Raw genomic sequence first — 13048 nt, forward strand, 5'->3', positions numbered from 1 at the left:
AAGAACACTTGTGTAGAATGAAGGCATCATTACAGCGATTAACTAAAAAGGAGTTTTTATTAGAACTGTACAGAGTGGATGTCTGATGGACTGGAATGACAGACACTTCACTCGGGGGAGCTGATGCTGGACTTCTTCACATTCAAAGTGAATCCATTGCCCCCTCCCCCCTCCCCTGACTTTAGAAGCTTCCTGTGAATCCAGCTCACCAAACAACAGAGTACAACAGATACGGATCGATTATAAGTACTCTACTTTTGACCAATTGAAGAGGTACTGCATGTTGAGTCCACTAGGTGGCGACGTGCACACTTGGCCACAGTGTGCACACCAAACCCAGTCTTTTGTGTGAACATACCATGAAGTGGATGTTGTTGTTGTGGCTTCTGTTTCTAAAATGTGTTGACGGAGCTCACCCTGGTGTTGGAGGATTAGGAAGTGGCGCCGGGCGTTGGGTTGACATTCTGCGTGGCTACCTGTGGCGCCACTTCGATGATTCTTGGTTTATCAATAATCCGAGCTGTACGGTTTCCTTTCTCTACAATCCCAATGATCCACGCTTGGTGACCCTCTCCGTATTTTGGTGATTTGATCTCGGCGCAGAATCGAGCTGCTTGTTCACGAGGCAAACAGATGAGCAAACCTCCTAAAACACACACACACAGGGATTAGATTTAGATGTGCCCACGCTCCACTTAACTGAGGGTGGGGGGCAATTACAAATGAGTCTTCTATTATCTGTTCAATTACAAATCAATTATGATTACGATGACCTGCATTTTAAATAAATAACCCCATAAAACCTAACCATCCTTAAGAGGTGAAAGTAATGGATTACAAGTACTCACGTTACTGTAATTTAATTGTAATGGGTACTTGTACTTTTTTGAGTATATTTCAAAATCAGTCATTTTACTTGTCATTCATTACATTTCTACACCTAACCGTTAGGAAGTAAATTATTATTTTTTAGTTTTAAAATGATCAACGGACATTGATAAACTACAAAAAATGAAATGACCAGACAACAATCAAATACATCACATCCAAAACAGCATTGAAGGGAGGTTATTATCTCAGTTTTAGAGTTAATAAATGTATCTATACTTAGAGCAAGATTTGGTCTCTTCCTTTTTATACATGATATGTTTACTGTATGCAAGGGAACCGTGACAAGATTTATTACTAAAAAAATAAATCTTGGGGGTGAAACTAACTAGGAATTTTTACTACTATTTAATTGAGCTACTTTTTACTTGTACCTGAGTATTTTATGTATGACTGACTTGTACAATTTCAATCAAGTAACAGTACTTCTACTCGAGTAAAATATATCAGTACTCTTTATACGTCTGACCTTCCTCTTGTGTTAGCTTTCTGTTAGCATCTCTAATGATAATGGGTCAGTCTGACCCACGTCATCAGCTGAAAAATACACAAAAAAATATATTATCCATCATCTAATATGTTCCTCATCTCTTAGATACCTTGTTAAGCTTCCTAACCAATTAAATTATTGGTATTAATATTTTTGGTGTGGGTGTCTGAGCATTTTTTCTGTCTGTATACCCCTAGATTTATTTCAGTTTTTTTTTTTTAATTGTAAATAATCCTGAAGAGAACTGACAGGTAGTGGAAAAGTTGATATGAAACATGTTTTAATAATTGTTAAATACGTATGTGTAGAACTGTAAATAGAACTGTAACATGGTTCCACAGGTTTGTGTTCAATCAAATTGTAATTTACAGTTTTTATAGAATATTCATGCAAATGACAATTACTGTCAATTATCTGAACACAATTACAATTCAATTAAGCAACTACATTACACTTTTAATTACGTCAACTGTAATTAATTATGGGATTATAATTATAATCCCATCAAACTAATCAGTTATTAAAACTCCAGGCTTGTCTTACAGACATCACATACTGGATGAGCTGTAACTTTCTCCTTCTTAACCAGGATAAAAACGAAGTGATTTTATTTGGTCCTAAACACCTTAGAGATAAATTATCAGAGTAAATAGTGTCTCTGGATGTGCATTACTCTGTCATCTAGTACCACAGTAAAAAACGTAGGTGTTATCTTTGATACTGACTTATCCTTTAACTCTCATATTAAAGAAATCACAAGGACAGCCTTCTTCCACCTCTGTAATATCTCTAAAATCAGGAATATCTTGGCCCAGAGTGATGCTGAAAAACTAATCAATGCATTTGTTACATCTAGATTAGATTATTGTAACTCCCTACTGTCAGGATGTCCTAGTCACTCACTAAAAAGTCTCCAGTTAATTCAGAATACTGCAGCTAGAATATTAACAGGTACTAACAGGAGAGACCATATTTCTCCAGTATTGGCTTCCTGTAAAATCTAGAATAGAGTTTAAAATCCTCCAGTTAACATACAAAGCTCTACATGATCAAGCTCCTGTGTATCTTAAAGACCTCTTAGTGCCCTATTGTCCAGGCAGAACACTCCGCTCTCAGTCTGCTGGTCTTCTGGAAGTTCCTAAAGTGCCTTTGGAACCAGCTCCCAGTCTTAGTACGGGAGGCTGCTACTCTCTCTACCTTTAAAAATAAACTCAAATCCTACTTATTTGCTAAAGCGTATACTGTATAATAGCGTTAACCTAAAACAGACTTGGTCTCGTTGTTTTGGTCACAATCACAGACCATTCCACGCAATGGTCAGCACCTCAGACCATTGCGAGTGTTGATAACATTCAAAACCTACTTATTTACTAAAGCGTACACTGTATAATTGCGATAATTTAAACCAGACAAGGTCCCCTCTGTAGTGATTGCTGAGATCACTACGTGCCCCCAGTACAAGACGAAACCTCGTCTGAAGTGGTAGAATTTCAGAGCATGCCGCAAGATGTTTAATATTAATATTAACCTAAGCACTAGGAACAAGTGTATCATGTTTGTCCTGCAGTCTGTGCCTTCTCCTCGCCCTCTGAGGGCTCTCTTTTCTGTTTCAGGTGTCTCAATGCAGGAGCTGGTGGTTCCTGGTAGTTTGCAGCTCAACTAGTCTGGAACACTGGAATGGACTATCCTTCTATCCTGTCCTGTTTGCCCTTTTGTCCACTAACCCAACCAGTCAAAGCAGATGGCTGCCACTTCTGAACCTGGTTTTGCTGGAGATTTCTTCCTATAAAAGAGTTTTTTCTTCTCACTGTTGCTTAATGCTTGTTCATGTGGATCTTGTTGGGTTCTTTCTTTTTACTATGGACTTTATATTTTGTTCAGTGCTTGGAGATGACTTTGTTGTATTTTGCGCTATATAAATAAAGTTGAAATTAAAATTGAAATTGAATTGAATAACTGATCCCAACCCCGGTAAAAACACACTCACCTGACGTTTCAGGGCACGTGCCGTGCATTAGCCCGAACATGTTTCCACACGCCTTGGACACGGCGGCCATCTTGGCGAGCACTGGGAGGTTGTGGATGACAAACGACACTTCACTCCGCTGCTGTTTGGCCAACGTTTGAGCGTGACCGAGAATGCCGAAGCCTGTGATGTCAGTGGCTGCGTGAGCGTTGAAGGTGTGCATGAGACCGGCGGCTACAAGAGGAAACACGGAAACAAAGAAGAGACTGAAGGAGCAGGAAGAATTTACCTTTCAGGGCTTAATCACGTCTGCGTCTCTTTATACTTTTCAGTTTCATCATCTTTCCCTATGAAGATACTTCATACCAAACATGCTAAATAGAGTTAATAGTAGTAGTAAAGAACTTTAGACAAATAAAATCATTCTAATAAAACAAAGGAAATGAGAGTCACATAAAAACCACAAATTAAACAAAAGCTTGTCAGCATGAAAAAACTATTGCTTTTAACACATGTGAATTCAATGATATTTACCAGAGGTGTAAATTGCCATCAATCTCACAATATGATATGATTTACAATTTGCATACTAAACCATACAATATACATTACCATATTAATAATTACAAATTTCAACTTTACAAGTACTAAAATGGTATGAAATACAATTCATTTAATTTTTTTAAACTTGAGAGAACAAGTAAATGGTAACTAACAAATGATTATCAAACTGTCAAATTAATTTTTTCTAACAAGTTCAACTTTTGCTTCTACCAGATTCTATTTCTATTAAAGTGCAATCAACTTCCAAGCAATTCAGCATTTTTTTTTGTTAAAAAAAATCAATTTGGACATTTTTTCGATTTTTTAACGATAATCGCAGTGAAATATCTTAGTTAATAAAGTCAATTATTGTTATTAATTTAACATTTTATATCTTCAAAAAATTTACATAAACAGGATTGTTACGTTCAAATCACGTGAGACAACATTGTGATGACAACATTAGCCGCACTGCTAACCCTTAGTCACACGTTTAACAGGAAAAATCCCATTGATGTTTGATATTGTCCCAAAACATTAATTGTGAAACCTTTAATGGTGAATCACCCTCACGTTTTGCACAAAATCTCACACATCCATGTTTCAAGATGCTTCAGCTGTGACATGTCACCAAATAAACTTGTCACCAGTTCAGCTAATAAACCATCAACTAAACCTGTCATTATACCAGAGCCTTTTCACATTTAAATCCAATAAAAACAATTATCAAGAACACACTTCAACTGAAGCTTTGCATTCATTTTCAATCACAGGATACAATGATCACTAGTTCAAACTTAACATGTAGCGCCAAATTTTGGGATTATGAGCAGAAATGAATATATTTATCTATTTGTTACACTTTCTAGACATTCAGTCAGATGTTTTCTGGTGAAAAATGGCATGTATGTGTGTGTTTCTGTCCTAAAACATGCATGTGAGGCATTTCTGTATCATGTTGGGACACAATTTTAATTAAAAAGAAAAAGAAACAGGTCAGACTGCTTTTTCGGTTTCAGAATGTCATTTACATTATTTCCTTTCCTCCGTTATGGAAAATTGGAGGCCATTAGGATGTGACCAATACAAGTGTTCATTCTTTATTTTGCAGTTTAAGCTTTGTTGTAAAAATGTTCTTTATAAAAGATATATCTTTGAAAAGTACAGAAATGAGAATGTAAATGTCACATGTCCCTGTTCATTTTGTTCTTTTATTTTATTTTTTTAAATATCTCGATTGGAGTATTTATTTGTATTGTCCATTCAGTTTAGTTTATTGGAACGTTGAAGAATGTGGGTAGGATTTGACAAGCCCAGGCTTCTTTCTATTCCTTGACGAATGAGTCAAATGTGTATTATATTGAAATTGGCTTTTTAATTCTATAGACAATTGTTATTTTTTCCATTTGTTTATTCATTTATTTTTAATCGTTCAAAATAGTAAAAAAAAAAAAAAAATAGACTCCATTAGAATAAAAATAAAAATCAAATAAATTGCTTAATGGTATTTCTTCAATAATTTATATTTAACTTTTGAAGAACTGCTTTGAAAAAAGGAAATCAAATAAACTTAGAAATAATATTAATATAAATGTGTAGTGAAACCTTTCCTTATTGGTATTCAATAATTTTAGAAAGCGTTTAACTAAAGGAACAACAGGTGGTGTGTTTAAGGTCAAATAAAATCCACATTTCTTCCCCAAACAGCAGATTTCCCCTGTGGGTCTCACCTGTCCTGTTGAGGCGGGCCATGTTCATCATGGCTTCGTGATAGGCTAACTCTACATCCTCCTGTGTGACCACCAGCTTGATCTTATTCCACTTCTCAGGCTTGAAGAAAAGGAGGCATTTAAACAACATGTAAGTCTCATCGCTAATGTTTCATGAATGAGCAGAACAAACTTACGATATCTAGCCACTGGTGAACAGCCACAGCCACCTGAGTTCCAAGTGGTTTGGTTAAAACCAACACGTCTCCTGGGACTGCGTTATCTGGCCTGTAGAGGAAGAAATATAAGATATAGTTTACAGCTTAGAGAACCTAAGACAGTGAAACACAGTGTCTTTCCTACATGATGAACTCGTTGGGCTGACACACTGTTGTAGCGACTCCTCCCAGAACGACCCAGGGGTTGAGAACCGTCTGTCCTCCTGTTACTGACGTGCCTGCCTCCTCTGATGCGTCTTTAAAGCCCTGGATGATCAGTGGCATCACTTTGTCCCTCTCCTGTAAGAACAAAAGAAACAAACATTGACTGGAGCCAAAATATGACGGAACGTTTAAGCAGTGGTTCAGTCTCAACCATTTCAAAATAAAGGTGCCAGAGACCCCGACTGTACCTGAAAGTGGTTGAACACAATTAAATGTAAACACTTGTTTTAATCAGAAATAAAATTAAGATACCAAAAATGGTGGTGAAATGGGATTTTAAAAACCACAGAAATTGGTTAAAAGTTGCAAAAGAAAAATACAACAATTCCCAAACATTACTCCAAAAACACAATAGGTCAACAGAAATGAACAAAATTAATCACAAAACACAAAAGACAACAAAAAACAAACAACATGATTTAGAAAATTAAATAAGACAAGAATACAATGACAAAAAAAATGCACATTCAAAATGACAAAATAACAAAAAAGGCTCCAAAAACGCAATTTGATAACAAAAATGCATACAATTACTCGCAAAAACAACAAGATGGCTACAAAATGACAACAAAAATACACAAAATGATTCACCAAAACACAGTAAATGATGCAAAAAATACAACAATGCACTAAATTACTCAAAGAACAAAGAAAACCAAAACACAGAAAATGAGAGGAAAAATACTCCTGTGTTTATGCTCAGATTGGTCATTATTTTAAATGCTGAATCAGACAATTTAAGTTCCGTGGCCGCGCTGTGATAAAAGTTGACACGAGCGCTGCACGATTTTGACAAAAAACCTAGTTGCAATTTTTCTGACAGATATTGCAATTTTGATTTGATTTTTTTTTTTTTTATTTAATACATTTAAATGCATATGCATTTTATTTTATTTATTTATTTTTTTTCCAAATTCTGTTTTCCACATCAATTTTTAAAAATTCAGTTTTTTTTTTAGAAATATTAATCGTTTTTTTCAGATAATAGTTTTTAACTCCTGTGAGAAACAAAATACTAATAAATAAAAAAACATAATTAAACAAAAAAGTATGTCAAAAATAAAGTAAGACACTTAAAAGGAAGATATAATTTGTACTGTCAGCAAACAAAATAAATACAAATAAAAAAGAAAACTATAATTAAACAAAAATGCATGTCAAAAATAAAAATGTAATTTAAAAATAATGAGTAAGACACAGTTAAAAGGTAGATATAAGTTGTGGTGACATGGATTATTCTGTCTGCTCCTTTTTAATCATTCATGTCATATAAAGATATAAGAGAGTAACATTGTCACTCAATTCCCCCTCAGGGATCAATGGTTTACTAAATCTGATCAGGTTTATTGATTACGTTTCGATCAACTTCATTTAAATTAACCTAATTTAAATGATCCTGATGACATCATTCCAGACTGTAATGATTAAACAAAAATAAATGTGCAAAACACATCACGTGCAACAAGTGTTTTTTCACCATTAAGGGCCAGAATATCAGACATTATCATTAATCTACAATGTTTCAGACTCTACAATCCCTGGTTTCGATGGTCTCCTTCACAACAACAGAACAACTTTATCCACAGATCTTCTGTAGCTCTGATGAGATGTTGTTTAAACGCTCTGAGCAGGTGAAACTGATTAAAGCTGATCATGTTCTCACGGAGCACAGCAGCGCTACATGAGAAACAGACAGAGCTCCACAGACACATTAAAGTTAAATGTGCACTGGTCTGCTCTGGTTTAGGAGTCAGTGATGATTTGTGTAGTTTTTTGCCAGATTAGACGGTGTTTGAAGCGGCCAGAGTGGGAAGGACATTAAAAAAAAAAAAAAAAAAAAAAAAACTTTTCCTCACGGTGACGACATTTCAACATGATTCTGTCCATTTCCACGTTCAACAGTAGATTCTATTGTCATTGGTCGATTCCATTAACGTGGATTTTATAATAGGGCCCAATGTAGTTGTTAGCGCACTCAGAGACTCGCTGCAGCAACAAAAACTAAAAAGAGACTCGCTGTAGAGCTTACAAGCGTGTGTCCTGTAACCATTTCTGATTGGCCAACAACTCAGGTAGGCGGTTCTCTCCAATTCTGATTGGTGAACATATATATCACTCAAATGATGGAGACTGATGAAGTGTCTGAGGTTACGTTATTGCAGTAGTGAAAACCTATAACATCGATACGATTAAGGTCAATCATTCAGCCTTAGTTGACACACTTACCTTTTCGGACATTTTGTTGCTGACTCCTAAAAGCATCAACATGTTGTCACATTCCGTCACTCCCATGGCATATAGGTCACTTAAAACATTAGCACAAGCAATTCTCCCCTAAAAAAAAAAGAAATAAAAACACAAAGGACTGAGCACAGAAATTATTCTTTGTTTCCACACACGTTTTGTGCACTTTCGCTTTGAACGCGAGCGCAAGCCTGAGGAGAGTCACACCATCATGTAGGGGTCGTCCACTATGGGATAGATATAGTCTGTGGTCTGCACCAGAGAAAGGCCTCCGTGTCTGAGGGGGATGACACAGGTGTCCATGCCAATGCCTGCAAAATAAAAACACAACTCATTCTATCATATCACAAAAAGACTGGACATTTAACCCATGGTCCATCTCTGCACCAATAAAAATCAAATCAAATATGCTTTCTAATGATGTTTATACATTTTAAAACATATATCTATTCTCATTAAATACGTTATTATAGGTAAATGAGGCTTTGTTAGTTCAGTGTTCTTGATGATGTACCTAATCGAGGCATAACTGCACCCAGGAACTGTTCATCTTCTTGAAAGTGGTTCTCTTGTAGGCTTTCTAATAACTTCTGTAGCACATCTTGGGCAACCTGTGAGCAGATAATTTAACATTGTCTTTACATTTTCCATGAGTGTACAAATATTAAAAAATAATAAAAACAGCAAACCTTGCAGCCTGTGCCCTTGAGCTCTGCGAAACGTGTGAGCCTGAAGTTCTTGTCCAGCTCATAGCTTTCAGGGTTAAAGGCCTCCCTCACGGACATGTCTGAAGAAACTCCGTCTAGGTCACACCACTTGACACTCCGGTGTCAAGATGTGCTTTTAGAGCTCTGTCAAAAAAACACACAGGAACCATACACTTAACAACACCGCTCTGCTTTCTTAAAAAACAAACCTATTTTATAGGGGTGTCCCCATCCAATATTGATATCGAATATCGGCCCGATATCAGCCAGAAAACGAATATCAGACTGCATCTAAAATCTCCGATATATGTTATATTTCTTCAATTGAAGAATACTGTAGATATTATGTTGAAGGTTAAAATGTATGTAACCAATTGGTTATTAATAAATGGGTTACTTTTCTCATACCTACTGTTGCTGACTATTGTTTTCTACCTGAGTAACATCACTTGACCAAGACTTTTCTAACATTCCACACGACAAAATAAGTAATAAATGATTTGTGCGGATATCGTATTGGATCAATATCAGCCAATACCCAAGAATGCAATATCGGCATCGTATCGGAAGTGAAAAAGTTGTATCGGGAGATCCCTACTATTTTAGTTAAACCCCCCCCTTTATTGACAAAATAAGCCTGAACCAGTGAAGAAATAATATTGCCTTACTAGATCATATTACATACTGTACATAACAAGGAGAGCAGCATTATTACAGAGACCAAACATAAAGATCATGATTTTTCAAACCATTTGACCAAGCTAGGTCATTAGCAAGAGCTGTGCATCACTGAACTCTTCATTAAAACAGTCTAAAAAGGTTGATAGTTTAGACCAGTGGCTCCAGACCTTTTTTGGATCGTGATCCAATTTTGATATCAAAAATGTCTCCTGACCCTAATGACATTTTCTGTCAAACTCCTTTTTGATCATTTTTGTTATACTGTACAGTTACAAAATAGACTACTATTTGTTATTATTAATAACTAGATTTATATTTGACAAACTTAAAGTATAGAATACAGTTGTTTAAGATTGTATGTAACTTGAATTTGAAAAGGATTAACAAAAACAAAATTAAATTTTTTTTATTTCTAATCAGTTTTTTTAAATGTATTATTAAGTAGTAGACATTTCATTGCAACCCCATTTAAACTCCAGCTGACCCCACATGGGGTCCCAACACCATGGTTGAAAAATAATGGGTTGAACTAATAATCACAACCAAGATATTTTTTTTTATCCAAAGCTATTGTTAGAGTTTGAATATATATTGCATTCATTCCTATTATTAATTAACTTCCATTTCCCTCCCATGACTTTGGAACAGCAGTTTAAAAACTGCTGTAAAGATGTCGTACAATAAAACAACGTAATAAAATTACACTTGTTCCATTCTGCACAAATGTTTTTCTTTTGATAAAAACTGTGATCTCCAGGTTTTTTATGTTGATGTGTACCTCTTTGTGGCACTAAAATAAACCTAAAAAATAAAATGGTTCATTGCATGTCAGTGCAAAAATAATTACAGTTTAGAATTATTTTTTATTAACTCTTTCTAGAATAGTCAACAACTTAACTGTATTCATACAGAAGCCTTTACAGATAAACAAACATCAAAAACCCCCTTTACTCACATATGGTAAGGGGTGTGTCTTACAAGAAAAGGGGGTGTGGTCTCATACCAGGTGAGGAGGGACTAACTTAGCTGTTAGTTTACAAATCTATGGTTTCAATATATTTCTACAGAAACCAGCAAATGAAGAACACAGTCACTAAAGTTGGACTCCGTTCTGTGCTGCACTGAGCTGTAGCACGCCCGTTTGTTGTGCTGCACACTTTAGCTTTGATGCTAGCTCTAGCTCGTTGCCCCGTGCATGAGATGATCTGAGCACGAGCTGCACACATCACACGCACTCAAAGCGCTCACACGCACGTCCACCAGCAACAACACTGGCTCCGTGCACAGCCACATGCACGTTAAAAAAAAAAAAGCAGCAGCAGTGGAGCGCTAAACAAATATGTCGGCGGCGGAAAAAATTAACCCTTTCCTGCCCAGCGCCATGCGATGCGGACAACATCAGAGTTAGAATCAATGAGAAGTCACTGCACACGCTAGCTGCGCAGACTTAGTGTTGATGCAGTACAAAACGAGCATTTATAATCACGCCGGGTGCGATTTTAAGCCCAACACGAAGTTATATTCGTGCCACATTTCCCCTTTAATTGGAGTGAAGGGCTTGTGCTTACCAGCTTCACGTTAGCGGCGGATCCGACACAAGAGCGGGACTGAGCACAATGCACCGGGGCTGTAAAGCGGTGTCCTCTGAGAACGCCTGATCAAAAAACTCGTTGGTTTGTCTTTTAAAGTCTACAAAGGCAACAAAAACGAGTGTAATTGTTTGCGGTAACTCGTAATCTTATTAAAAGATTATTACATAACTTTGTGCTATTTAATAAAAATGAATAGTATGTAAAACAATGAGGAAACTCAAGAGATCTCAAAGGGTCCTGTGTCTGAGCGGAGGCTGCTTCAACATCCCCTTTAATAGTGTGTAAACTGTGGCAACACATTCTCCACAATGGAGTGTGCCTTTAATTCACTGTTTCCCTCCAAGTGAGACCACGTCTAGGCTCACCCTAAATTGAGTAGAAATAAGATTAAAACTATCTTTGACCAACTTACAATATCTAAATTGACAGTAAAATTATTTAAATACACAGTTTCACCTAAACCAAAAGAAATGCACTCCAAAATAATGAATGATCTCTATCCATTTAGCGACTTTTTAAGGTTTGGTTTTGAAAGTAATGTGTGTTTTTTTTTTTTTTTTGTAAAAATGACATTGAAACAACAAAACACCTCTTTTTTTACATGCTCTTAAACGCAGCAATTCTTATTTTCTGATTGGTTGAGAAAGAAAAACCCAGAAACTCCTACTTTAGACTACTTAATAATAGTATAACCTTTGGCACCATATTAAAAGAGAAACAATTAGATTTCATGGTAAATGCCTTACTAGTCTTAACCAAATTCTTTATTCATAAATCCAAATGTCTCCCAATCACACCCATCTTCATCTGCTTCTTAAACAAATTACAATTTTACATTACTGTAAATCCCTAAAATGTATGCATTCCAAACTCGCCAAATACCTCTATTCTTCATTAAAAAAATATGTCATATTGCCTAAATTGATTGTGAGAAAAATGTTTTGTTGTTTTGTATGTGTATGTATTTTTCTTAGTGTTATTGAGATGTGTTTTATTTTTTTCATTTCTGTCTTTCTTTATGTTGTATACTATGTTGACATATTCAACAATACAGTTGTATTGTTGAAGGAGTCTATTCATGTTAAACTTTGCAAAATGCAATATTTGCCTGACTGGTTTGTATATTTTGTTTGCAATAAAGAGAAAGAAAAAAAAAAACTTACATCAATTGAAAAAAGACTCAGATAAAATGACTTGTTTACTGTTAGTGTGAAAAGTAGTTTAATAAATGTGATGTACAACCAGCCTGTTGTGTTACTTAAACTAAAATGAAACAAAAATCAACATTGAAAGCAAGATAGTTTTCCAGCAGCATATTATGATCAAACTGTCAACAAAGTTGTTGTTTTAGAAAAAGACAATACTCTTGAATGAAATTTGCAAAGACTTCAGTTTATTTGTTTCCAAACTATAATATTTGCACAATTTGATAAGAGCATCACCAGAACTGCTCTGTTTTGGTGAAGTAAAAGCAGCACTGGTTTTACTTCATGTGTTCTTGTCTTCAACATTATAACCAAAGTGATCCATTGAAAGTGATTAGGACTATTCAACATTTTCCTTCTCTGATAGAAAGACATTGTATTGCATTAAGTCACATGTGTCAAACTAAATCTGACCCTTTAAAGCATCTAATGTGGCCCGCAGGAAAAAGCAAGAATTACAGAGAAAACATGAATCATTGTGTAAATTAGCAACTAATTCAGTTGTAGATATCCCAGATGCTCCAAATGAACAAATTCAATGAAAATCCATATTTGCACAGTTTTCCCATGCTGCTTATAT

At 35.6% G+C, this 13048-nt stretch overlaps 1 protein-coding gene across 2 annotated transcripts; it reads right to left on the minus strand.

Moving 5' to 3' along the window:
* Positions 1 to 11344, minus strand: sephs1 (selenophosphate synthetase 1). Of its 2 annotated transcripts, none has more exons than XM_028448242.1 (10): positions 11240 to 11344; positions 8973 to 9134; positions 8798 to 8894; positions 8491 to 8594; positions 8266 to 8373; positions 5960 to 6114; positions 5794 to 5884; positions 5618 to 5717; positions 3366 to 3578; positions 1 to 646 (listed from the first exon to the last, which is right to left on the minus strand). In XM_028448242.1, the coding sequence occupies exons 2-10, from the start codon at positions 9066 to 9068 to the stop codon at positions 432 to 434; spliced, it is 1179 nt and encodes a 392-aa protein (XP_028304043.1). In that variant the 5' UTR covers positions 9069 to 9134; positions 11240 to 11344; the 3' UTR covers positions 1 to 431. The 2 variants fall into 2 exon arrangements, with proteins under 2 accessions (XP_028304043.1, XP_028304046.1); XM_028448245.1 differs by lacking the exon at positions 11240 to 11344 and adding an exon at positions 10627 to 10963.
* Positions 11345 to 13048: the final 1704 nt, after the last annotated feature.

Source organism: Gouania willdenowi, chromosome 6 (genome assembly GCF_900634775.1).
Source record: "Gouania willdenowi chromosome 6, fGouWil2.1, whole genome shotgun sequence".
NCBI classification, from domain to species: Eukaryota; Metazoa; Chordata; class Actinopteri; order Blenniiformes; family Gobiesocidae; genus Gouania; species Gouania willdenowi.

Excerpts from the sequence above, each read along its gene's own strand:
- sephs1 (XM_028448242.1), bottom strand. The coding sequence starts at position 9,068 with ATGTCCGTGAGGGAGGCCTTTAACCCTGAAAGCTATGAGCTGGACAAG. Across the intron at positions 8,895-8,972 it reads TCAAGGGCACAGGCTGCAAG|GTTGCCCAAGATGTGCTACA; the intron begins GTTTGCTGTTTT and ends ATCTGCTCACAG. Across the intron at positions 6,115-8,265 it reads GCAACAAAATGTCCGAAAAG|GAGAGGGACAAAGTGATGCC; the intron begins GTAAGTGTGTCA and ends TTGTTCTTACAG.